At 38.4% G+C, this 25,408-nt stretch overlaps 2 protein-coding genes and 1 long non-coding RNA gene across 5 annotated transcripts in view; 1 reads left to right on the plus strand and 2 right to left on the minus strand.

Moving 5' to 3' along the window:
- The first annotated feature begins 1,791 nt into the window (after positions 1-1,791).
- Positions 1,792-18,975, plus strand: pcp4b (Purkinje cell protein 4b). The gene is made up of 3 exons (XM_077722622.1): positions 1,792-2,071; positions 11,771-11,822; positions 18,397-18,975. Exons 1-3 carry the CDS (start codon positions 2,063-2,065, stop codon positions 18,525-18,527), a joined length of 192 nt encoding a protein of 63 aa, XP_077578748.1. The 5' UTR covers positions 1,792-2,062; the 3' UTR covers positions 18,528-18,975.
- LOC144200456 (uncharacterized) lies at positions 16,793-23,110 on the minus strand. Its single transcript, XR_013327112.1, has 2 exons — positions 22,968-23,110; positions 16,793-18,232 (listed from the first exon to the last, which is right to left on the minus strand). It is a non-coding gene; the product is annotated as an uncharacterized LOC144200456 (long non-coding RNA).
- A 537-nt stretch (positions 23,111-23,647) lies between these two features.
- dscamb (Down syndrome cell adhesion molecule b) overlaps positions 23,648-25,408 on the minus strand; it is a 73,947-nt gene continuing 72,186 nt past the window's right edge. For all 3 annotated transcript variants that reach the window (XM_077722256.1, XM_077722255.1, XM_077722254.1), the window contains exon 33: positions 23,648-24,858. In XM_077722256.1, coding sequence (XP_077578382.1) covers positions 24,431-24,858 — 428 coding nt within the window. In that variant the 3' untranslated portion in view covers positions 23,648-24,430. The remainder of the gene's footprint in view (positions 24,859-25,408) is intronic.

Here is a 25,408-nt window from a genome sequence, read left to right on the forward strand (position 1 = left end):
ACCCATGATACACTTGGCACGCTCTACAAACCTTCCTCATAGCCATCTTCACTGTCTTCTGTGCAAGTGTGTTATTTCCCCAGACATTAATCCACTGGCTTCCAAATGCTGCCTGTTTTGGAATATTTCTGTATGCTTCCCTGAAGGGAAAATCAATAGTTCTTTTTTCCTCTTCCCCCCAATGGCTGCTGTTACACATGCTCTGCTACGTTGCCAAGCAAATACTGTTGATCGGATAGCTCAGTAGTTAGATGGATGATGGTCTAATTTTAAAATGACTGTCAGAGGTCATATTCGGTATTCTGAAACTAGTTTTATCTCAGTTTTTCGGTAATTAATACATATTGTAGGTCATGCAATTAGAAACTCATTATGGGTAATCTCTTCCTATGTAAAATTTAGGGCAATTGCAGTTTGCCTATAGGAGCTGTGTACTGTATAAGGAAATTTTATATTCTTATAAACATAGCTAGCACCACATAATCGACTGTACACTAGTGACTATGGCACCATCTGTTACTTTTGGCAAAAAATAAACAACTTCTGTCCTTTCAACTATCTTCAGAGGAGAATTTTGAAGATTATTTTTGGAGGATGGAGAGCCCAAAGCCTATGGGGAGCAAATACACCTTGTCAGGCCAGTGGAATATGTTGGATTTGTTTTCTAATCGACCTTCTCCACCAATAAAACTCCACTGGGATATCATTGAGCTTGCCATATCAGTTGCCTCTGCGTCTATAGTTCTGTCTTCCTTTTGGTATTTTGCTTGTAGGTACCAATTTATACGGATGTCATTTTTACGATTGAGCGGAAGGCAACATAATAAAACATAGCCAGTAAACATAGCCAATAATAAGGAATTTTGAAGGAACACTGTACAATTGTTAAATTTATGGTGAAGGGGAAACTACTTCTTATATGACAAATGTTATGCTCGATAATGCCTTTATGGGATGGGGGATTTGAAAACAACATAACTGCAATACCATGCAAATTCACTTAGTTAGATATCAATGGTGGGCTGCGTATTTGATGTCTGAGACTTTGGTGGAGATTGCTAAAAGGCCTGATGGTAGAAAAAGTGTAGAAATATATTAAATAAGGCTAAATGTTAGAGTGTAGGTGGACAGAGCAATGTTTTGTTGACAGGGAAATAGCTCAACTTCTTCTTCTACTGGTATTTTTGGTACATTTGTGCATTTCAAAGTCATTTGTTCCCATAAATGTGATTCCGATCCCAATTCCAAATATTGTCCAAATAAACCTAGCTACTATGTGAGACCTTAAGTGCTGGTTTTGTTATTTATTCATTCATTAATTTTCTGAACTGCTTATTCTCACGAGGGCTGCAGGGGGTGCTTTCCTTGAGTCTGGCCACCAGTGGGGAAAAAAACAATAAAAAGAACGACCCTCAAATAAATAAAGCAGAAAACAGAATTGGGCATAAAGAACAACCCAAAAATAAACATTATTTGGAAAAACAGAGTTTAAAAAAATAATTCACTCCAAGAAACGCTTATTTCAGAAAATTGGCTTTTCTAAAATAATTGCTTGATAAAAACAACCCCCAGAACAGAAATAATTTCGAAAAAACTGAGTTTTCACAAATAATGAATTGAAAAAACACCCTCCCCCCCAAAATCATTTAAAAAACAATGAGCGCTTTTTTATTTTTAATGTGAATGCATTGCGTTTCCGCACACGAATGACAACCCCTTCAATTAACCTGATCACAACCACCTTTGCAAAAACTTCCCATGAATGCCACATTCTAGTTGGGATGCCAAATGAGAGGTGCGGTCGTGAAATATTCCCCAAATTTGTGCGATCCCCCCTCGCCCATCCACCGCGACAAGGGGGCTTCCACTATGATGAAGATTTGGGTGGTAACTTAGGGGAGACCCGTTCGCCCACGGCGCTGCCATTGGTTTATCGCTGACGTGATGATCTGGAGGAGTCGGCTTGGAGGACTTTATAAAAGCTTCTGTGCGCCTGGCAAGTCATTCTACACGAAAGCGAGCTTGTTTAGAGGAACCGCCAAGCTCCACTTCAAGGCGCACCATGAGCGGGGTAAGTCACGAGAACTATTTGACGCATCTCCCCTAAATAAGACGCGCTGTCGTCACGGTAATATTTTAACCGATCTCTAACCCTAACCCTTATTAATGATGTTTTTGAGGGTTTTCGTTGCAATTGCCGACTTATTTTCCCGTCAGAGGATGATGTTTTATTCGAATCCTGGAAGATCCGCGTGTGATTCTGCTTGGATTTTTACGCACAATTCATCACTGATACTTATTCTCATCACAAAGTTGGTAGAAAATCAAGGGATGCATACGTTTTTATTAATGAAAATTGAATTAAAAAATATTTTCAGGTGGAAGAATTCTAATATGGTTGGTCAGAGAATGGATATATAATGTTGAAACGGGATTATAATAATTGGAACAGAATTGTGGCACAGTTAAATCACTTAAACTAATAATGTACTCAAAGCTGGTATTTTGGAACAAATCCTTCATTGATATGAGCACATATTGTTTTTTTTTATCTTTACATTGTAGATATTGTTGACTGGGTGGTTTCGAAGGTGTCTTTTGCTGCACCAACAATCAATATCACAGTGGAATCTTTTTTTAATGGCATTTCTTGTTGACTCGTCATTTTTTGTCTGGAAATGCATGTTTGTTAAAGAATGACAAATTTGCATTCGTATTGTATTTCATTAGATGTAAAAAAAATAAATAAACCTTAAAGATAATGGTGCTAGTTTTTGAAACACCACTGTTAGAAAAAAAACAATACAATATAGTCGGAAACTGACCAGAGCAGAAAATTCAAGTCATTGATCATTGAAAATGCTCACAATTATGTATAATATATAGGCATATTATGCAATTGTTTGTTGGATCAATGTAGGAAAATGGTGTGCGTCATTGAGTCTATCTCAACTGGCAAGCTGTCAAAAGGAGCAAAATGCAGAATTGCAGTTTTATACCACAAAGTTTGCTATTTAACTTTTTTTTTTGTGCCGCTCAGACAACTTTATGGACTAATAATCTTACCTTTCCCGAGCTTTTATGAGCATAATCTGACAGCAGTTTTATGAAACGCATAGCCATGTTGTGACCATATTTATTTATTTATTTCAGATCTGGTTTTCCTATAAAGGTCAATTCCACCCAAAGAAATGAGTCTATACTGACAGTTCTACCAGAATGTATATCTGTCATTTCTTCAAATGGCAAATGGAGACATCAGTGCACTTTGCCGCAAGCTGCTTGTGACAAATTATTCGTTGGGCAGCCTAATAAAAGATGCATACTGGGTGTGCACATACACACACACACAACAGGAGCTGTTTGAATAATTGAATCCCTTTTCACCCGCAGAAAAATTGAGAGCCTTTGATTTGGCGTTAATATGCAAAGTAAAGAGAGGCTGGCACTTCCTATTGATTAACAAAGGTGTTACTTTTGAATAAATGCATTTCAAATTTAAGGCAGGATGAAGTAAAAATAACATGATCATCTTAGATAACAGCTGTGAAAAGTAGAGTGATGTGAAATAAACAATTTAGTTTCCAAACACGACCAAAAAAGGAATAGTACAAATATATTTTAGATAAATTTGTCACCTTCTTCCATCAACAGCAACCTCCCTGCCTCGATTTGTTCCCTTTTATAAAGTCATCAGGAACATGACACTCCATCCTACTATCAATATACCTCTCACGTTCTCATTAGTGCGATGGGTAACTGTAGCTCGACCCGGATGACTTTAGGTAAAAGGTGAACTATTCCATTGACCCGATGCCAGCCAATCGCAGGTAGAGAAGTCGTCTCTCAAACCAAAGGTCATGAAGTTTATCCCTGCCTTAATGACTGTGTTCAAGTATCCACATTCAGATACTGAACCTGATGTTGCCTGCTTTTTGCAGTAAGTGATTCGGGAGACAGAATAGACCCCATGTGACTCAGTTTTGTATTTTATTGCTGCTTACTTACTTTACGCAGACCGGCAGATGAGTGGATAGCGTGTTGGCCTCACCTGGATTCAAATCCAAACAGTTATTTTGTAGCTGATCTAGACAAAAACTCAAATTCATCAATACTGTAACTCATTTTAATCATAACCAAATGTGGAAACATTTATTCATTCATTTGGGGAAAAAAATGGAAAAAACAACAGCAATCATGATGGATTATCGCTGTGAGAAAATAAACCATTATTTAAATGAATACCTTTTTAAAGTCACTTAAAACTTCTACACAACTCCAGTCTTCACTATCATGACAATATGATTACATTGAAACTGCTAAATGCCCTAAAGTAAGTCACATGTTTACAATTTAATTATGCTTTGTGAGCTCTCTGCGCCCTCCAAGTTTGTGTCCGCTAACAGAGAAGCCAGTCAACATTTCAAAAAAGATTTAAAAAAATCCAACTGAACAGTCCCTAAAGCTTCTGTCAGCATGTGCATGTCAAAGTCAAATGAACGGGTTGACAGCAGAAAAAAATGTTTGTTGCTCCAGATCGTGGAAAGTGGCTGACTAATACCCTTTATCTTCTGCGTAGACAAGAGGTTACACTACTGCCACTTTTACTAGACCAAATAACTGCATTGCACTCAAGGGCTTTCAGTATAGAAATTTAATCCATGGGATTATTTTACATTCTAAATTAGATATTGATTTAACACTAGAACAATATAAGAGCAATTAAAATACTTATTTATTTATCTATGCAATCTGCTGCCTTGGATATACATTTGCAGGTGTGCACAGATTTCTTAATTTGTAGTTTACAAAGTGAAAAATGCTCTGTTTAAATTGGCCTAACCAGATTATTATTTAACTTTTAAAGCATAATGTTCTAAATACGAGTTGCATATGGGGACTATTCAGATTTAGCCTTTTGTTACTTTGTACTGAAAACCATGAACATAAAAAGCTTTTCAATTTGCTTCAACAGGCTTTGATTTTGAAAAGTGGACTGAAATATTTCAAAAACGGTTTAAAGAGGAGGTCACTACATTAATAGTTTGATTCCACAAAGGAAAAAAACACTTAATGGCTCTACAATTAAAAGGTGGTCAAAGGTGTCTTGCTGGTCAACATCTTTAGGGGATACTAATAAAAAGTATCTCTTTCAGTTGAGGTTTTATAGACTACAAAGGACCAATCATGTAGGAATCAACAGAGCGTGGCCTACTTTTTATTTTTCTAACAAGGCTACATTTGGGGAATTAGTGTTGGCATTGCTTTCCACTCTTGGTTGGTGATCTGTGGGTTAGAGCACATGCTCTCCATCCCATTAAAAAGTGACATTGGTGCTTTTCAACCTCAACTCCATGAAAGGTTTAATCCAGCAAATGTATCTGAGGGTGAAAATCTGTATTTATACCCCCCGTGGAGGCCACCAGATAAGTCTGCCCTAGTCTCTGCAGATTGGCAAAGACCCAAGAGGGAAAACTGGTGTGTCACTATGTTCAGATGTTAAGCAGCTTTAGCGTGTGTTCTGCAGGATTAGGGGGACTTGTGTGGATTGTGTCATTCTGTTGTGTCGCAGCCTCCCACGTTGATGGTCGCCATTGAACAGGAAGATGAATCCTTCCTGGAGAGACTGACTGCAAAAGCTTTGTTTTTGTTTTTTTTAAATGTTCATATTGCTTGCGCCACCTGATGGAAAAGTGTTTTTTTTTGCCTAACTTCGGTGTGGTCAGTGACGGGATCGATTCCCAGTTGATGGCGGTGCATGCCCTACGATTGACTGGCGACCAGTCTAGAATATAGTCTGTCTTTAGTTCTAAGTTAGCTGGGGTAGGCTCCATCATCCTGCAACCCTGACAAGGATGAGTGCCGTTGAAATGACAATGAATGAATGGATGGTTGCTCTTTATTTGGTATAAAGCTTGAGTGTCCGATGTCCGATTATCAAAGTTTATTATAACTCGGTAGTGTTTATTTGCGACTCGCCCGACTGAATTTAATTAGTAATCACATCATCAGCCAACAGAGCCAAGATGATACTATTTAAATGATGTTGACAAACACATCTGCAGAGTTGCGCATCACAGAAATTGGCGTTATTACACGCTGGGTGGTTAAGTAAAATTGATATTTTAAATAAATATATTTGAGGCTGATATAGATAGTATGGAGCCGTATATACACAAGTTCTTAACATGCTAGGGTAGTTAAGGTGTGTCTGTGTGTTTTGGGGTGTCACATGGTTTGTCTGGATGGTTATTCACACTATATTGTAAACCAATTAAATAAATAGGCATCTTCCCTTGCAGTGTTTAATAAATTATAGGTAAGAAGTTTTTCCGCAATTATCTACAGTAAATCAATCTGCATAGATACGATGATAGTGGCAAATTGGTAATTATAAAAGAACAACATGATTCTTAGACTGAGTATTTAAATGACGTCTTTTCCTAATCTGGCGGAACAACTCATTGCTTTTATGCGTTCATGTAAATCACCCATTTCAGCAAGCTCAGCAACAGAACAGCAAGTGCACTTGCTTCAGTCATGCATGTGCTACCTTGCGACTCAAGTAGGCTGCAAACGACTGAATTAGCGGAGGGACATTCCTGCTGCATGCTGCAAATTTACCCACTACAAAATCATTACAGCATCACACCCCAGAGATTGGAAGCTGAAAATAGCACTTCTGAGACTGTGGGGGACTGCAGGGCAAGTTAATAAGTAGGAAGGTTGCAGAAACAGGTTTGAGCCTAAGAGGGTTTGAATGTGAGAACAAGTGCAAAGATGTCAGCGAAAAGAGTAAATCTGAAGATTATGTACAGAGAATATGCAAGCCTTCCTTTTTTTTTGTTGCTTCCCATGGTTATGGACTTGGTTATCTTAGAGTCACATTAATTCACATAGACTGGAACAGTCAAATGGTTTTGGTAAGTAGGAGGTTCTTATCATGGTCAGTGAATACACAGAAAAGATTATTCTAAAACAGATGCTATTGTGATGATGTAATATCAACTCTGTGTTGGCAAATAAGAAACTGTGATTCTCTTGTGTTGCTTTTGGGAGCACATCATTATGGAAATATTCCCCATGGCTGTTCTGTAAAAAAATATTAGTCCTGTAGGATTATAGAAGCTAATAACAGCTCCCGATTGTACTTGGGTGATTGAAAGGAACCAATCTTGGTTCATCATACAGATGGGGAACCAAAGCAGGCTCCTAACTGATTGGGTGACTGAGAACAAGCAGGGCGGGACTAATAGGGTAATGAAACCCAACTCAATAAAACGCGAGGGCAGGTCTGGGATAATTGGAAGGCAAGGCTGAAATTCATTCGACAAAAAGCTCCTACACCCACATAGGAACATAAAACAAAGTAACAATGTTTACCAGTTGAATCTTTCTCATCCATTTGGGCTCGATTGACATGACTTGATGGCGGTAGATATTTCACTTCAGATTTTTAAGGCATTAGTCTTGTAAGACATTTCTGGTGGGAATGGTTAGATGGAGGACAAATTCATTAACATTGCTCATAATTAGACTCCTAATTTGAAGACCTTGCTCTTTCCAGTTCATTCTTACGCTCTCCTGCCGCTTGGCCCACAAAAGCAGACGGGGACGATATCTGGGTCGCATTGTTACATGGCAAAATGTCACGTGGCTTTACTCACAGCTGATGTCCGCCTGGAACTTAATGGCAGCAGGTATAAGAGTTCAACTGCCAACAGGCGAGCCTTTCAAAAGTGGCAACAACACTGAGGCAAAGTGGAGTAGTTGTCGCCAGAACATCAATCATTGCTTGATACCAACATTTCCTATGAATTAGATATCACAGATTAACAAACTAAGAAGCATCCACCTCATATTGATTCATTAAAGCTTTCAAATTCTTACAAAAATGAAGTGCTACATAAGAATTTCGCTTGCCCACCATAACCACATAATCCTATTTGGCAGAAATGTAAGAAAATATCAAGTACACATCCTGTTCTTGATCCATTTTTATTGTCGTCTCTGCTTCCTTGTACAATTTTTGGCATCATCAACGTGCGTCCAGCTCAGATTGTCGCCATAGCAACGCGAGTGCTTGCCATTGTAGTGCTTATGGTGGAAAGAGAAGAAAAAAAATGATGAGAAATGTAGGCATGTTTGTGGCTGGTCACTAAGGCCCAACATGGGATGGAAAAACTGTAGAAAGAACCGTTTTTAAAAGAAAAAATGACCAAATATTGTCACTAAAATTGGATTCACCTATATTACATGGCCCAATGCAATTTACTATAAAAATGGACACAAATAATACTGTTCAACTTGTCTGCACTATTATTTATTGAATTGAATGCTTTTACTGCCACTATATAAGTATAATGTGTTTTAACGCTGTAGGTTTCAATTTTACACCAAAAAGGTTGCACAATGACTTAAATCAGGACAAATGAACACCCAGTTTTTCCTCTACAGATTTGTTAAAAAACTGTTTTTGAATGAAAAATGAGTCATGATTAAAAGTGTGTCAGCAGGCATCAAAGTAACTCATCTGCAAATTGATTGGCTGTTAGAACATGGAGCCATTGTGACCATGCAGAACTTCATCTCTCTCCTCATCCTCTGGTTTTTGGTAGGTGCCAACATTACAACAATTCCAAGTGGAGGCAAGTAATCCGCAGACGCGTGCAAAGCTTGAACTAATGAAAGAAACGCCATATAATGTAATCTTGTCAATTTCAAGCCCCATTTATTTGTGTAACAGATGGGGAGTTTGAAAAAAAATACGTTGACGAGGAGCTGTAATGTTTTTCTCAGCGTCTTTCTTCTCACTTCTCAGTGGGAATTATTGTGAATTAAAGAATCTGTTCCAGATAATACTGGTTATATTAAAAGAAGGGAAACAGATGTTTTTATTCCATTGACACTAGAATTGGGTCTTTGTCTAAAAAAACAAGCATGTATTGTAAGTACACAGTATTTCATATTTTTTTATTTTTTTAAAGTAAACTGAGTTTCTATAGTTCAACAACTAAACTTGACAAAGAAACATTGACACCAATTTTAAGTTCTGCCCTCACAAATTGGTTTAAAACATTTGTCATACTCCACAAAAATTGTGTTCCCGGAGTAATTTACCTTTTTTCTGCTAAGCCAAAAATGGGGTTGACTTTCACTTCCATTTGTATTTTTATATACTATCAGAGTAGTTCTGAGGTGCTATTTTCTTTTTACACGGCACCATTAATATAAGTGTACAACTCAAATTATATTATAGTTAAAAACCATTCCCTTTTTTGGTGTAAAATTCCAAAAATATCTAACTCTTTGTCATTTTAAACAATTAATATCAAACACGAAATGTGTATTACTAATATATTCCAACTGTTCTCCGGACCATAACTATAGGAAACCAACCTTCACTACTACTTCATCTTGGTGAGTTTACAAATGGAGGAGGATGTAAAAAATGGCAGAATGGTCTTATTGATCCAGCACTGATTTAGCAATGTTTCACGATGGCCTGCAGCCCTTACGGCACTGTGCTTTATGTAACAGCCAATGCAGCTCCCGGAAATGAATGTGCATTGAAGGTTTTACACACAAAGTGCTCATTGTGAAGGGGTGCATAGTCACAACCTCACTCCCACTGTGGTGAGGATGGGCAGAAAGGAGGAAAAGAGATGAAGGGTTTTTTGACAGAATAGCTTTTTGTGCACCTTCCATCCTCCAAACTTCACCTTTAGGCGAGTACACGAGTGACGTATAGTGGATGTTGCAATATGTCACTGTCATGGTAACGAGATTTGGAAGCACACCTATGTTGCTATGAGACCAAGGACGTCTTTTGAAGATTTTTAGTCTCTTTAAATATTCAATTGGTAGTGATAGTTACTAATAAAACTATTAAAGAAAACAGTACAATGTAATATACTAATGTATAGTGGTACCTCAACCCACAATGTTTAATTTGCAGTTATACTCTATGTATTATGTATCATACATGATAAACTCACACTCATCATTGACTGATTCTAGATAATAGAAAAGAAAATAGTTAGGAGATGGAAAATAAAAGCTAAAAGCACGGTATGGGGAAAAAAGGAAGAATGTTTTCTCCATTTGATAAATCACAAAATTTATTTACATATTCAGTTATGGGCTTTCAACACAGTATATGCAGAGTATATATTTTCTTTTAACTTCTGATTGATTCATCCTTTGTGTATTTGTATAGTGTAAGCTTAGTATTTCCTTTGTATGATTTCAACACCACACACACACTCATTTAATTGAGACCTCAAAAGCAGAAATGATGATGGAGTCTGTATGCCACAGTAATGTGTGGGTGTGTGTGTATATTACCTCAGTGTACATTGTGTCCCTCAGAGGCTGCTCATGATGAACGAGAGGTTCCAGTTGAATCTCACTGCTCTCCATCACCCTCATCAGTATAATTACGGATTTTTCCACCGCTTGATTGGTTTCACATCTACATTCTTCTTGGTTCTTCGCACAGCTTGTGCGTACGTATTCTCCTCACGGGCGAGCGGATTTGTTGGACAGCGTGTGTATGTGTCTGTCTGTCTGTGTGTGTGTGTGTGTGTGTGTTTAGAGCATTTCCCAGTTCAGTAAACTCTCACGTCGAGTCGCTGTTATGGCAATTTACACTTGGCTCAGTCCCAGAGCTACTGAGGCAGAACACTTCTCCTCGCTGCCTCTTACAGGAGTGTGATAGTTCCTTGACACCTCAGTGCATAGAACATGTGCATCTCACACTAAAGGACCTCAGCCTATGGTTGGCATTTAAGCCGAATTGCATCATGTTAACCCAGTGCTTCTCCATTCTTTTTTGTTGAAATATTAATATCTATTCGACTATTGTAGGAACAAAGAGCTGTCAGACACTTGTGTTTGGAACATGCCCTTAAGTATATTCTCTTACAAAGGTGCTCTGGGCTTGAAAATGCAAAAACATTGTCACCAATGTACACGTGATACTGCACGACAAAGTCAACCAAAACAGATGTATGACACAACAAGCATTTTGGAACTATGGAATGGGAAATTGTTGACCAAAAATGTCCCAACTGAGGTTATTTAAACCAGCAAATGGAGTATTTAGGTTCACTCATTATCGTATCGCCACACTAGTTTGGTTTTAGGAAGAAGTATCTTAGTTACTGCTATTGTTAAAGTGGCAAATAACATTGGGGGTGCAATTGATTTTTTTAAATAAATACTATTTTGCTTCATATACAGACATATTTGAGACGATGTTGAGTCATAGGACACTTTTTATTGTCCTGTCTAAATACTTTTAGGGTGTGGAGATATCATTTAGCTCAATTGAAATGAGAATTAACAACCAGGTAAGGAAATATGTGGGACAACACTTAGTTTGATTGAGCAAAAGTTTTATTTGACTTGATTTCTTTGTTGATAAGTAACAAAGACTCAATTTTGAATTATACATGATTGTAATTTTGGTGAAAAATGGGTTGCTAGGTAAATGTGCTTATGAGCTGTGACAGAAAAGATGGATTTGCCATAGTAGGATGTAAACACATGCTCAGGGATACCACTTGTGAGCAATGGTGAACCGATGCTGAATTATTTAACAAACAGCAGATGTGACGGAGAAGCAAATTGGAGCAAATGCAATTAAATGTCTAAAGTACTGTACTGTATTGTAACCTGCAAATGATGTGGTATCACACAACACAATTGGTTTTCATGTCATGTTCACTGAGGAATTATTTGACGGTTACTCTTTATTTTTTTGCAGAGACAAGAAACTGGGCCTGCGGCCAGCAACAACAAAACCTCTGGAGGACAAGGTAAGCTGCATTCTTATTCCAGAGGTCACCACTGTGCTGTAAATGACAAAGTGCATTTGTACTGCACCACTATGTAGACTTTAGTGCTATCATTTGATGAAGAGTACACAGTTCATAGGGGTGAACATGTTATTAGAAACCCCCCTGCCCCAAGAGTTTTCCAACAAAAATCACAATTCACTTTGCCAGTACCTTTTTGTTGGGCAATGTAGTGTAATGTAGCTTTGTTATGCAGTAAAGTAATGTAGTATTTATCATGTAAGATGTAGTGAAAAAATTAAGACAAATACATTATAGTTGGGGGGAAAAATGTAATTAATGCTTTGATGCGGTGGCTCGGCAGATGACTGAGAGAGCATTGGCTTCACAGCTCTAGGGTCCTGGGTTCAAATCCTGGGTTTGCATGATATCCCCGGGCCTGTGTGGGTTTTCTTTGGGTATCTGGTTTCCTCTTACATTCCAAAGACATGCATGGTAGGCTGATAAGACACTAAATTGCCTCTAGGTATGGTTGTCCATCTCTTTGTGCCCTGCAATCGGCTGGGCACTGATTCAGGATATCCACCGCCTCTGGCCTTGGGATACGTTCCAGCACCCCCGTCACACAAATGAAAATAAAGTGGTTCAGAAAATGAATGAATGCCTCCAAGCCTTCCTTAAACTCTCTAATCTTAGAAAAAAATAATTCATTAAGGGCTTCCACTAGTTACTGGGTAAAAAAAACAACTTATTACACCCAACACTGTTTACTAAACTAAATTACTAATCACTAGATGGGGTAACATGTACCAAAATGAATTTGAAATGTACCATTGTAGTCATGTATGAGTCAAAGTCAGAAAAAAACCTGAGCCTTCAGCAAGAATATTCCCTGTCCACAAGTGTGCATCATGTCAGAGTGACAGGACACATCCCTGAACAAGTTTGGGGAATTGTATCATTCTTAAGGAGAGGTTGGCATCCCTCTGGTGGTAAAGCAATAAGTAGAAGATTTACTGGAGACGTCAAGCAATGATTGAATGTTTTCAACAGATAGAGTGGGAGGAAGGATAAGTCCACCCGCGTTTGTAGGACATGATTGCTCATGTAGTATTTATGATGAGCTTTTAAAGGCACACGTCCAATGATTGACTATAACACAGGCTGAAGGACAGCTGCCATCACGCAGATACACACACAAACAGCTACACTTTTCTTTTTTTCCTCTTTTTTTTTTTTTTTTTTAGACCTAAAGGCTTGCTTGCCATCATATCTAATCCCAAACTGACCACAGCAGAGTGTCACATTGTCGACATGGCAGTGACGTATAGAACAGTGCACAATTTTGAAAAAGAGCTCATCTGTCACTTCTAGGCAATATGCTGTCGCCTGAGGTTGTGATTGTATGAGCAGAAAAAGTGGAGTGCTGCACCATCCATCAGCAAAGCTACTGTGAAAGCTCTTTGTTATTTCAAATGACACACTGTTCAGCAAAAGTTAATTCAGCATCTGTAGGAACTTTCAAGCCATGTACTGACTGTGGCTGTCTCACCTAAAATCCAATTATACTTTGATGTAAACTTTGTTAGTATATATATGTTGCTATGTTTTGCTGTTTTCTCACTTTGAGATTTAACGGTATGACTCATTCGGGGAAAATAATAATGCAAACAACAAAAGGGGAATGCTAAGATGACCCTTCAGCTTTTGAAAGCACGATTAGATGGAGGATGACGATGTTTGCTCATGCCCAAGGGAGGGAAAAATATAATTACTTCACCAATCACGTTCACGGTTAATCGTTCTGTCAATACACCTACCTAAGCAGAAGCAAAACAAACCAAGATATTGAACGGTAATATCTTTTTATAATTTACCGTGCTGCAAATTACAGCAGTGAATTGGCGCTTTTCTTTTATTGGTTCATTTCAACAGATAATCACTTTATGCAAAGAGGAGAAAACATTTGTATGCCAAGGCAATTTGTGTTGAAAATGAATTGATCCTATAACCTGAATAATGCATCATTTTATAGCCAGTATTATCTGGACTATAAGTCACATTGGGTTTTGGTTGTCTTCAAACACTTCTTGCAGAAAATAAGTCTTCAAATTTGAAGAAGACTGTTTATGCAAACATTGTCACTAGGATTTGGTTCTGCTCAACCACTGTCCAAATGTTGTATAATTTAGTCCATGTTAGTAATACACCATATTTTCCTTGACCTAAAGTCTACATTGATCCTCTGACAACTGGCTGGCTTAAGTGTTCCCAAATTCCTGGCCAATGAGGGGTTTTTACACTATTTTATGCATGATTAGCAGGATGGTTGGGGTGCCGCTAGCTTCGTGGTACCCAATGCAAATTCCCCACACCATCCAAGTTACCACCAACCAGGCTTTAGGAAGAAGCGGCACAACACCCAACACCTACTCCCACCCATCCATCTGGACATTCCACACCGCCTCTTGCCTACCCGACCTGGCTTAGCCCGGCAACAACCGCCATTGCCTGTGTCAGCCCTTTTTTTTTCATTGGCAAGCCAGCTGGAGTTTTATGCTCCTCCTCTGTGGCTTTGAATTGGCTCAGGAATGGTTCAACTTAGCTTACCTTTAAAGATCAAAGTTATCTTTTTATTATAAATAGATAGCAGAGCGCTTTCAATGCTGATGACCTAATTTCAGCGCTCTCGGTATATTTTTTTTAGCTTTACTGTAGTGTTGTTAGTGTAGAGTGTTCATCTCATGCTCCTTCATTTGGAAGAATTCAGTTTTTGAGAAGGAGAGAAGTCATTTGGCATTCTTTTGATGGACAAACCACATTTTGTTCATAGGTTGTGTATGTGCATTCAACCGACAGCAGAGTAAAAGTCAACACTATGAGCAACCGAGCCTACAGTACAAATCAATACATGTCTTCACGTGTATGTGTGTATTGATCCTTGTAGGTTCCTCTCTCACACACACAAAGGGTTTTGGAGGGCATATGATCACATGATGACTTTCAAATCACCTAAAGTGATTCCCTATAATGTTGTGGCAGACTGTGAATTTCCTAGTGACACCTTCAGCTGTCCGAATCAATCCAACCCTCAAAAAAATCTTTTATGTCTATAAAACCTCGACAGCAGCTACACCTGTGTCACATAAAAAAATAAAAAGTTATACTATACTAGTAGCTGTAACATACAAAAAACAAATACTACTGCATAAGTTTGGGAGCCTGCATACCTAACTTTTCCCACTTGAAGGTACAATATAGTACTATGTATTATTTGGGAGTGAAAAGAGACAAAACACAAATACTGCTGCCTAATCTAGGAGGGTGGTGGCCAAGTCGATAAGTCATCAGTCTTCCACATCTTTGGTCTTGGGTTCAAATCCAAGTGCTTGCAAATATTTTCCCCAATATTGTTCAGGTTAAAGAATGAGATAAAAGTACAAGTACTATTGCTTACTCACAGGTTGGTGGCTCAGTGGTTAAGTCATCAGGCTCCCACATCTGTGGACCCCGGTTCAAATCCAAGTGCTTGCAAAAGTTTTCACAATATTGTTCAGGTTAAAGAATGAGATAAAAGTACAAGTACTACTGCTGACTCTCACAGGGTGGTGGCCCAGTGGATAAGTCATCAGTCTTCCACTTCTTTGGTCTTGGGTTCAAATCCAAGTGTGTGCAAAGATTTTCCCAATATTATTCAGGTAAATGAATGAGATAAAAGTACAAGTACTACAACTTTCTCTCACAGAGTGGTGGCCCAGTGGTTAAGTCATCAGTCTCCCACATCTGTGGTTGTCGGTTCGAATCTCAGTGCGTGCAAAGATTTTCCCAATATTATTCAGGCAAATGAATGAGGTAAAAGAATAAGTATTACAATTTTCTCTCACAGGGTGGTAGCCCAGTGGCTAAGTCATCAGTCTGTCGCCTATGAGGTCCTGGGTTCAAATCCCAGTGCAGGCAAAGATTTTCACAATATTATTCAGGTAGATGAATGAGACAAAAGTATAAGTATTACTACTTTCTCACACAGGGTGGTGGCCCAGTGGCTAAGTCATCAGTCTGTCGCCTATGAGGTCCTGGGTTCAAATCCCAGTGCAGGCAAAGATTTTCACAATATTATTCAGTTAAAAGAATAAGTTCTAATGCCTAAGTGTTTAAGTGTATAAGTATTCAGTGGTAGATGAAACATTTAGTCAAAAAAATGACTAAGTGTTTCACCCCATTTCCTTGGATAAAACGTTTCAACACCTATGTATAAGTGGGGCACGAGTTGGTGTAGTGGGTTGCACACTCGCCTTTGCACCGAGAGAACGTGAGTTCGCTTCCCGGTGTCGGCGGTTCACTGACCAAGCAAGCGGTCGAGGGTCGGCCGAAGGCCGACCCGAGAACGCCTTTCGCACAGACAGGTCCTTCAACTGTCTTCCGAACTGCCGAAGGCAGTTCGGAATATAACCTTTTGCTGAAAAGTATGACTAAGTGTTTAATAAAAATTAAAAAGATTTTTCGTTTTTTTTTTTCTTCTTCTTCTTCTTGTTCCATTTACCAATTCTTCTTTCCAAGTATTTTCAGCCAAACGACGGCAGCGGGAATCGAACCCAGGTCTCCCACACGGGAGTCCTGTGATCTAACCTCTGCGCCACCAAGTGACTACACTTTTCTTTGTAATCATTTGAGTATTTTTAGAAGAAATCCACAGAAACAACTAAGTGAAAAAGTGTCCGAGCCGGGATTTGAACTTAGGTCTCCCCGACTGGAGTCCAGTGAACAAACCTCTGCGCCACCAAGGGAATACACTTCCTCTTGTCATCATTTAAAGTTCTTGACTACAAATATCTAGAAATAATTAAGGGAAAATATTTCCCAACCAGAATTTGTAGTGGAGTGGTGATTTGGGCACTTAGCTCAATGAGTAGAGAATCTGTCCACCATGTGAAAGATAGTGAGTTCAAAACCCACACCTTTTAAAAGTTTTTTTAAATTACATTCACATAACATCCATTTCATACTTAGAAATTTCTTCTGAAGGTTTGCCTCCATTACATACTATTCCCAACTGTTTAATATTCACATTTTGGACTGATTTGTTTCCCAAAAGCAACACAGGCAATTGTATAATACCTTCGCAGTGAAAGTTGATGCTTCCTTCTGGGGCTCAAAACAGCTGTCAGTGGAACAGTAGAAATTCAATAGCAATTATTGTAGCATTAGAATCTTGTCCTGACACAACGATTAGTAATTTACCCTTGAGCATGCAGCAAGAAAGAAGGAGTCAGGCACAGCCATGAGAGATCATTTGGGGATTAGCCACATTTTCAATGCCCAAGCATGTTCGCTCTACTACCCTCAGTGGACTGCAGGGGCTTCTACTGATTGTGGCTGCTTAAATACCATATTTTTCCACATATAAGCCACATTTGTAATAAAAAAAAAATGTTGACTGAATCAAGGGTATGGCTTATATGAGCACAAGACTTGCTATACTGTTTTTCACCAGAAGATATTGGGCAAAGTAACATTTACTATTTGTTGGTTATTTTCTGTTTTGCAGGAAGAACACAACCATTATTGGATGAATTAATTCTTTATGATATTGACCCTAAAAATTTAGTTTCATATATTATCTCAGAAATACTACATGCAAAGATTTTTCTTAAGATTTTTGCAATACATTTGTACTCTTAAAACCACAAATAGAGGCAAAACATGTGAATCATATGCGAGTAAATTCGGTAGTCAGTCAACATAAGAGTTACACACATGCAGTAATATCATTGGGGAATAAAGATAGAAGATACAGGGTTGTTTCCCCTATTTCTCCCTCATGAGACTAGAAGCTGTATGACAGATGTTTGAACCTCATTGGCATTCACAATGTAAATGTTGGCGTGCTATGACCTTTAAAGCCTCGAAGATCCCAGTTTCTCTGGCATATGTCTTGGCTCACCCGAGTAATGGAAATTGATGGCGTTTAATAAGTGCCGAGGCTGGTATGGATTGCAGTTGGATTGTGAGATTTACTCTAACAGCCCAAACCACTTAATAATTGACAGCTAATTAAAATTCTTTCAACTCCCACTAAACAAATATGGTTCATTATTAAAAAAATGTAAACTCTCTTAGATTTGCCTATTCCCAAAATAAACATCTGACTATCTTTAGGATATGAAGAAAATTAGACGTGACACTCTACACCAAAAATAATTTGTTTCAGCAAATGGGAACGAAAAGAAAACATTGAAAAAATCCTCTTGTAGCCTGTGCACATATTATATACACAATACGGACTCCTATAATCCCTACGCTTTAAAAGGACGCTCTCCATGGTCCTGAAATGTTCACTCTACGTACCATCCGACAGTCAGTAGCTGGGTGCGCTGTCCGTGGTCCTGAGCAGCACTCTGTTGGGTTGTTTGGAGACAGGCGTGCTGGTGCGCCTGCTCGGGGATAAAGGGGAGAAGAATAGACTTCATTATTTTTATTATTTAATTTTTCATAAACCTAGAATATGTAAATTTGAACAGTTGATGATACATAAGAGACAACGTCCCGGTCCGCATCATATTTAACCTATCCTTTTCTATTGCTTTTTTTTATCTAGACGCTTCCAAGACGGACGTCCCAGAAGACTTTGACATCGACATGGAAAACCCAGAGACTGAGAAGGCAGCTGTAGCCATCCAGTCACAGTTTAGGAAGTTCCAGAAAAAGAAACGTGATGATAAGTCCTAGTTGGCGCTCACTGTGATGACGCAGTGACATTTGCATGAGTCATAACTGTTTGAACCCCACTGGTTGTAATGGGGTTTTGGGAACGGCGAAAGAATGCAAAAGCCTGTTTAACATGACTGGGAAAGGTCATAATACATCCTATTATTCAAGTCGTACTTATTAATATTTATCTGCTGTATTTCAAAGAAACTATGAGAGACTGTTTTCTTCTTCTTATTGTATTTGTCTCATAAATCATAAAGTAGTGTTTGTGATGGGATATTTTCAGTTGTTGTTCTCATCCAAGCCCCCATAGCTCCCAAATATATCAATATTATGGTAGTCGATGGAACTAAAAGGTATTAAATAGATTGATTGTTTTTAGTACAATTAGAGTGCATCCCATTCTAGCAGAAAATTTCACTATACCCGCATGTGAATGCTGAATGAATAAAGACTGTTTGAGGAATCTGTCAATTGTTTTTACTCTACTAAACAAGAAGAACGTTATACTGTACTATGTTCCTCATCTCATTTTCTGAACATAACAGTTTGCATTCTTACAAAAAGTAAATAAATAGCATTTCTTGCATAACCAGAAATAGAAAAAGTGGGATTGCACCCTGCCTAGAGTTCTCTTGTCAATAAAATAATAAGTCACATGTATACAGAACAGCATAGTAGAACATCGAGAAACCAGTAAAGGTGAAATACATGTTAGTCTCACCCATTTGATTAAAAAAAAAGGCCCAATCCATGTCCCAACTGTCAGATTGAGCCACTGAGCTCTTAAGCTAGAGTCACTTTAAAAGCAGCAAAACTGCACCACACACAAAATCATAAAGGTTGTGCATATTTAGTTCATGTCGAGTTCAAATGGATTTAACCCTCTGATATTTTAAGCCATACACACCATTGTTAACAGGGTGGCCTGCCTTTAAGTGCACTTTCTGTGTAGCTGAAGTTGAGCACAGAAATACTGCATGTTGGCCGAATATTGAAGTATTCATGAACACAATACACTAACCAAAGACTTCTTCGGGTGCACCTCTGTAATCTAATGTGGCCAAAATAACTCAAAAGTTGATCATTTTTGTTCTAGTCGACAGAATGATCTATATCCTTTCTGTACTTGAACACATCGTTGTTCATAAGATACCCCAAAATTGCTCCAAGGTGGTCCCCACCACATTAGTGTAAGTAATGCCCTACGTCTGACAAAATACTTATTTCATGTGTAATATAAGGAATTGTCTTCCAACATATTGCGCTATATATCAAGTCTACAAGGTTATTCGCCTCAGAGGATTGCGCCGGGTCGCCAAGAGTTTAATCTGCTAAAGAAAAAAGAAGCAGCAGAGCAATCCTGTAAATTTAGGATCAGGAAAAGTGCTCCTAGCAAATAAAGCTATGAGCCAGTCACGATTAAATGGCTAAACATTCTGAAGTATATAACCAGGTGGTTAAAAGAATATTAAAAATGTATACAGTTGGTTGGCAGAAGGAATTTTCAGGACATGTATTCAGAGTTAGAGCGGAAGTTCCTATCTCATGGGAATAATCGCACCAAAATAGCAACTCTGAGAATATTTTAAAATAGACATTGTGGAGAAGAAATTTGAGCTTACGTGAGATGATGTGTGAAAGATTGCAACCAGTGAACTTTAACTTGGAGAATGTTATGACACACATTTCTTACTGCGGGAAGATTAAAACCCACGCTTTACTGCTACATTATCACTAACAGTTATTATATCATTTGACTATCTTATTTCTAAACTTCCAAATGACGTAAAAAGGTAGATTATGACCCAAAATTCATTTCTAAAGTATGCATTAATGGAACTATTTTTTGTATCATTCATTAAAATGTATAGTACTTTAAAAAATGGTTTATATATGCAATCCAATGGGGGACATTTGCACCATGAATGAAACTACAAAAATGCATAGTATGCTATCGACGGTGTTGATAGTGAATGGGGAATTTTCCTTAGTTATTTGAATATAACATTTAATATACATGTGCTATCGATGTGGAGCTTATTAAGGGACTTTTTGCCTGGTAAGAGGGCAGAGATAGAAGCCACATATGTGGATATTTAATTTAGTTAATGTCTTGATGCTGCAGGAATCAATTTCACACCATGCAGTTAGTAATATTATTAAATCATCCGTATAGTTTTTTTTCCCCGCCCCCAAATAAATCACTTTCTTGATTGTGTCACACACAGTTAGGTAGGCATAGTGTCTTGCTTCACGTCATTGATATCAGTCATTATACATTTACATGGGCCATTAATGGCTCGTCACATGATAGAAATAGTTGGGTAAAATTCAACTTATAAGAAGAGAATCCAGTCGAAAATAAATAACTGCCTGCTTCTATGCAAATGTGGGATAAAATTAGGGAAAAGCTTTCTCTCGCTATGAAAATGCGGAAAATGGATTGGCTATTATGCGCAAAGTTTATCTATTTTCTAGTGTTGTGGCTCCAAAAGTTGATTCAATTGACGTTTGGAAAATGGAGTTGTTTTTCTGATAAGTTCCTGACGGAGATGAGTTTTTGGAACTTCTCAGTGAACAAAAACAACAAAAATAACTCCAAAGACTGATGAGTTCATCACATTTGCATTCTTGAATTAGGACAAACTCAAACATACACACACACGCACGAATACACACTTAGCTGACTTCCACACTAATTCAGTAGGAATGTTATATAATGACTTTAATTGTGTTTTATGTAAAGCTCAGTATCTCACAAAAAAGCTGTATTTGGAAAATTTGTAGCAGGCAGCATTTACCATGAGCTCTTTTGGGGCATGTGAGATTATAGAAAGGCTAGGATTAAACTTTTTTTTTTCTTTGCTGCATTTGAGGAGACATTCAACAAAATTTCAAATTTTTTCCCCCACATCTGTGAGTTCCCTAACGTTTGCTCGCCAAAATTGAAGGGCGTATTCAGACTAGGAAAGTGCATATTTCGCTTTCTTTGGACGGGGCCAAAATGAATGGGTGCAGTTGTATGTTCCCCAAACCGATGGCAGGTTAATGAATGATGCAGGAGTCGGACGTCAAAGTTAGTGTCCAAGGGAAGAACAAGAACAACAACAAAGAATTGAGTAGCAATATGAAATGCCTTAAAAATATATAAACAAATACTGTACAGTGCAATATCCAACAATAGATTACTGTTGGCCTGCTATGATTCACAAACATTGTGCCAAGACAGATTATGCACTTCCACTCAAATGGTCCAACAATAATAATTTCTTTATACTATAACTAATGTATCTTCATTTCTCCCCCTGTCAGCCATCCATAATGACTTGACAAATAAATTAACACCCCTCCACAAAATGGAGGAAAGGATATTTCGACTTCTTTTACATAAACTGACGTGAGAATATTTTAGAATCTACATTTTGTTATGACATTATTTTTATTTGGTAGTCTATCTTGATTTTCAATATAATACTATGCCATTATAGAGAGGGGGAAAAAACAATTCCCAAGAGAAGACCATTTGTTTAACTGCAACGAGATATAATTGCCCACAAAAGTAGAAGCAGAAATGCCAGTGGCGGAAAGATGACTTGAATCATTGAGGTGATCGAGCCGTTAAGTGCCACATTGAGGCGACACTCCGTAATGAGCCTGCCCAATGGCTTTTGGCATGCCGACGCATCAATGTGTGTGGAACCTTTGGACAAAGGTAACGTTCACAGGCAACTGATGACCAGTGACCCTTAAGAGTGGTGCACGGATGACTGCCTCGACACGCTAACGAATGAACAAGAGGATAAAAAGGGCAAAAAAATGGCGTGACAACCAGTTGAAAGGAGAGGAAAGTCAACAATGATAAAAGTTCATTGAAAAATTAAGCAGCTGGGATTGGCTCCAGCACCCCCTGAGATCCTAATGAGGATAAGGTGGTTTAGAAAATGAGATGAGGAAAAATTAGGGTTCCTTCTAGTCAAATTATTTCAAAAATGATAAGTTTTTAACAAGTATGGTCTCTAATGATTGTAAAATATATTTTCACATAAATCAAAAGGAGTTGGCATATAGCGCATCTTGTTCCTGTTTTCCTCCCTGGTGACTGAAAAAGCGTGAATAATAATAATAATGTGCTAGCAGAAGATGACTTGCATCGTGTTCATTTGTGAGGTCATGAAAAGGAATGAAAAGAAAAAGGCCCAGAATGCACTTGTACTATTTATATTCATCAGACCTTCACAACTCAGTGCACAAGCAATACTACTTAGTACTTTGTTGCATGCGAGCCAACCAGGCAAAACTCTGTTACACTGTCAGATTCCATTTTACACCTATGATTTCCCAAAAGACGTGATGGTGTTTCTTTCTACGGAATTTGACAATATCTGGCAATTGTGGATGTGCAGCCATTGTACGTACATTGGCCTAGTGTATTTTTATGCAGTGTGGCTGGCTCACCTGATCTTGGAGTCCCGGCGTGCCGTGCGCTCTGGCATGTATTATTCAGTGTTCTAGGAGGTGTGTGCCTGCAAGTGAAAAGAAAAAAAAAGCACATAGTGGTTCAAGCTGCAGGGTCACTCTCAATGTCTCATTTGAGGTTGTCACATAGACTTGCTGCAAAAGCTTACCTCCTTTCTCTCCCCCACACATGCTGAAGTCTGCACTCTGCTCAGTGAGTTATAGAAAATAATACATGTAACGTCACAGCGCCACCTGTTGACCAAAGAAATGAGATAAGGAATCATTAGATAATTCTTAAAATCATTTGGTTCTGTCATGGTAAATATTTTCATTTTGTTGGTGACTGTTCAATGAGAGCCTTAAATTTGGGATGAGTTTCAGCTGATAACTATTGCACATTATATAAATATTTTTTTAATCTAAACAATTGAATTTGAACAGTTATGGAATAATCATAATAATATAAAATATGATAATACATATAATAATAATATTTTTCTTACTGAATGATATACTAGCAATTTACCATTTTTCTACTTTGTGAAGTATCCTTGTTTTCAAATTCAAATCTATTTCACTTATCTTTCTCTATTATAAGAGTAAAATTAAATGTCAATAATAATATAATTTTTAAAAACAGTCATGTTGGGTGTAAACCAAAAGACTGCAAAAACAGGTGTGTGCAAACATGACTAAGGACTTTATTAACCAAATCATTTTCCCCATAAAATCCACAAATAAAAGTGATCTCTTTATATATATTCACATTGTATTTTTTTTTTTTTTATAGTGACCCCCGCCCCCTCCCAAAAAAAGACCTTTCATGTGATTCCACGCCATGCACCCGCCAAGAAAGGTTGATAAACACTACGATTGATGGACAATGGCGTTCCTCTTCTCAAAAGGCTCTTCAGAGTACTTAAACACTCCTCAGTCAGCCAATCACCAAACTTAGTTTGACGATGAAAAATAAATTATGAAAGCATTGCCCCCCCCTCCCAGAAAGCTCTACGATCTTCCTCCATAACAATATTTTTTCTGTTCTTTTTTATCTATCTATATATATTTAATAATAGTAATAATAATGACTCTAACTGTCCTCAATATAAATTCAATAGCATTTTTACCTCTTTCTCAATTTTAAAATAAATCATTTTGGCAATCCCCGTGTGTCGTCACTTTCGAATAAAAGAATAGTCGAGTAGAAAATAAAAGCAGTGAGATCCCAAAATTGGTGTGAGAGAATGAAACGTGTCCAAGCGACACACAAGGGCGCAAAGGGGGAAAAAATGATTGAAAAAGATAAAAGGCTCAAAGAAAAAAGAAAAAAAAAGAAAGAAAAGCATCACCATCAGACGCATGTCAGAAACGGTTCTATATACAACAAAGTGTGTTGTGGAAAACCATCCTTTGTGTGGCCGTCGTCCAACAGTGCGGCTGCAGAGTCATTCATCCAAGTGTTATACCAGTGTGTACGACTTGGCATAAGGGTTGTTGCTTGGTTTCAGGTGTCCTCGGGAGTCCAGTAGGGACTCCTGGGAGGTGCTGAGCTTAGCAGCCTGTGCTTGGGCCAGGTCTCCGGCCGGGGGAACTTCCGCTCGGACCTCACCCCGAGCCTCTCCCCGTTCCCGGGCATCCCTGTGCGGGAGGGTGGACGCCGTTCCGGGTTGCCACTGCTGCACCTCCCTTGGCGAGGGCACTTCCATGGGGGTGGGTTCCATCGGAGGGGGCCTCTTCAGGGTACGGCTCCTCTGGGGTTCCAGGCAGGCTTGGCCCACGGCTCCTCCTCTGGATTCTCCCGTGGGACCGGCGGAACCGCCGCGGGGTACGCCGCGGTTCAAAAGGAAGTCCACGCGGAGGTAAGGCGGCAAGTGCACCAGCTCTCCGCCTAAAGGACAATAAAGACAAGTGTAGGTGAATGAATCAATCACTCAAAAACATCAGGTAGAGCTTCGGTTCTGGCTTTGGTTTTTATGCCAACGTTTTCTGGAAATTGTCATATTAAATATAGTCCAAAAAACTTTGCAGTTTGGCTATTTTCACATCAATTTAATTGGTCATCTGCAAGAAAATCGTACCTTTTCTGGACCATTCCACCCCAAATCCTGTGAGACTTTAGAGGTTGTTAAGTTTGCATCATAAAAAATGCTTAGCTTGTTATTTAGGAAGATGAGGAAAGTGTTCAAAGAGCACCTCGGGTAAGGAACGAGGTCAATTAGTGAGGGGAGACTTCAATAGAAACTTGTTTCAGTTTGACGTGAGCTATAATATACCAATATATTTTGAGACTACATGAAACTATGCCAAGTCATATAATATAAAGTACTTTAGTAAATAGTCGTACTGGTCTTTAGAAGAAGTAGTACATTTCAAAATGTCATATTTAACTTTTGAATATTTACAACAGACTAACAGTTGGGACAGAAAATCAAGCATAA

This window comes from Stigmatopora nigra, chromosome 8 (genome assembly GCF_051989575.1).
Source record: "Stigmatopora nigra isolate UIUO_SnigA chromosome 8, RoL_Snig_1.1, whole genome shotgun sequence".
Lineage (NCBI taxonomy): Eukaryota > Metazoa > Chordata > Actinopteri > Syngnathiformes > Syngnathidae > Stigmatopora > Stigmatopora nigra.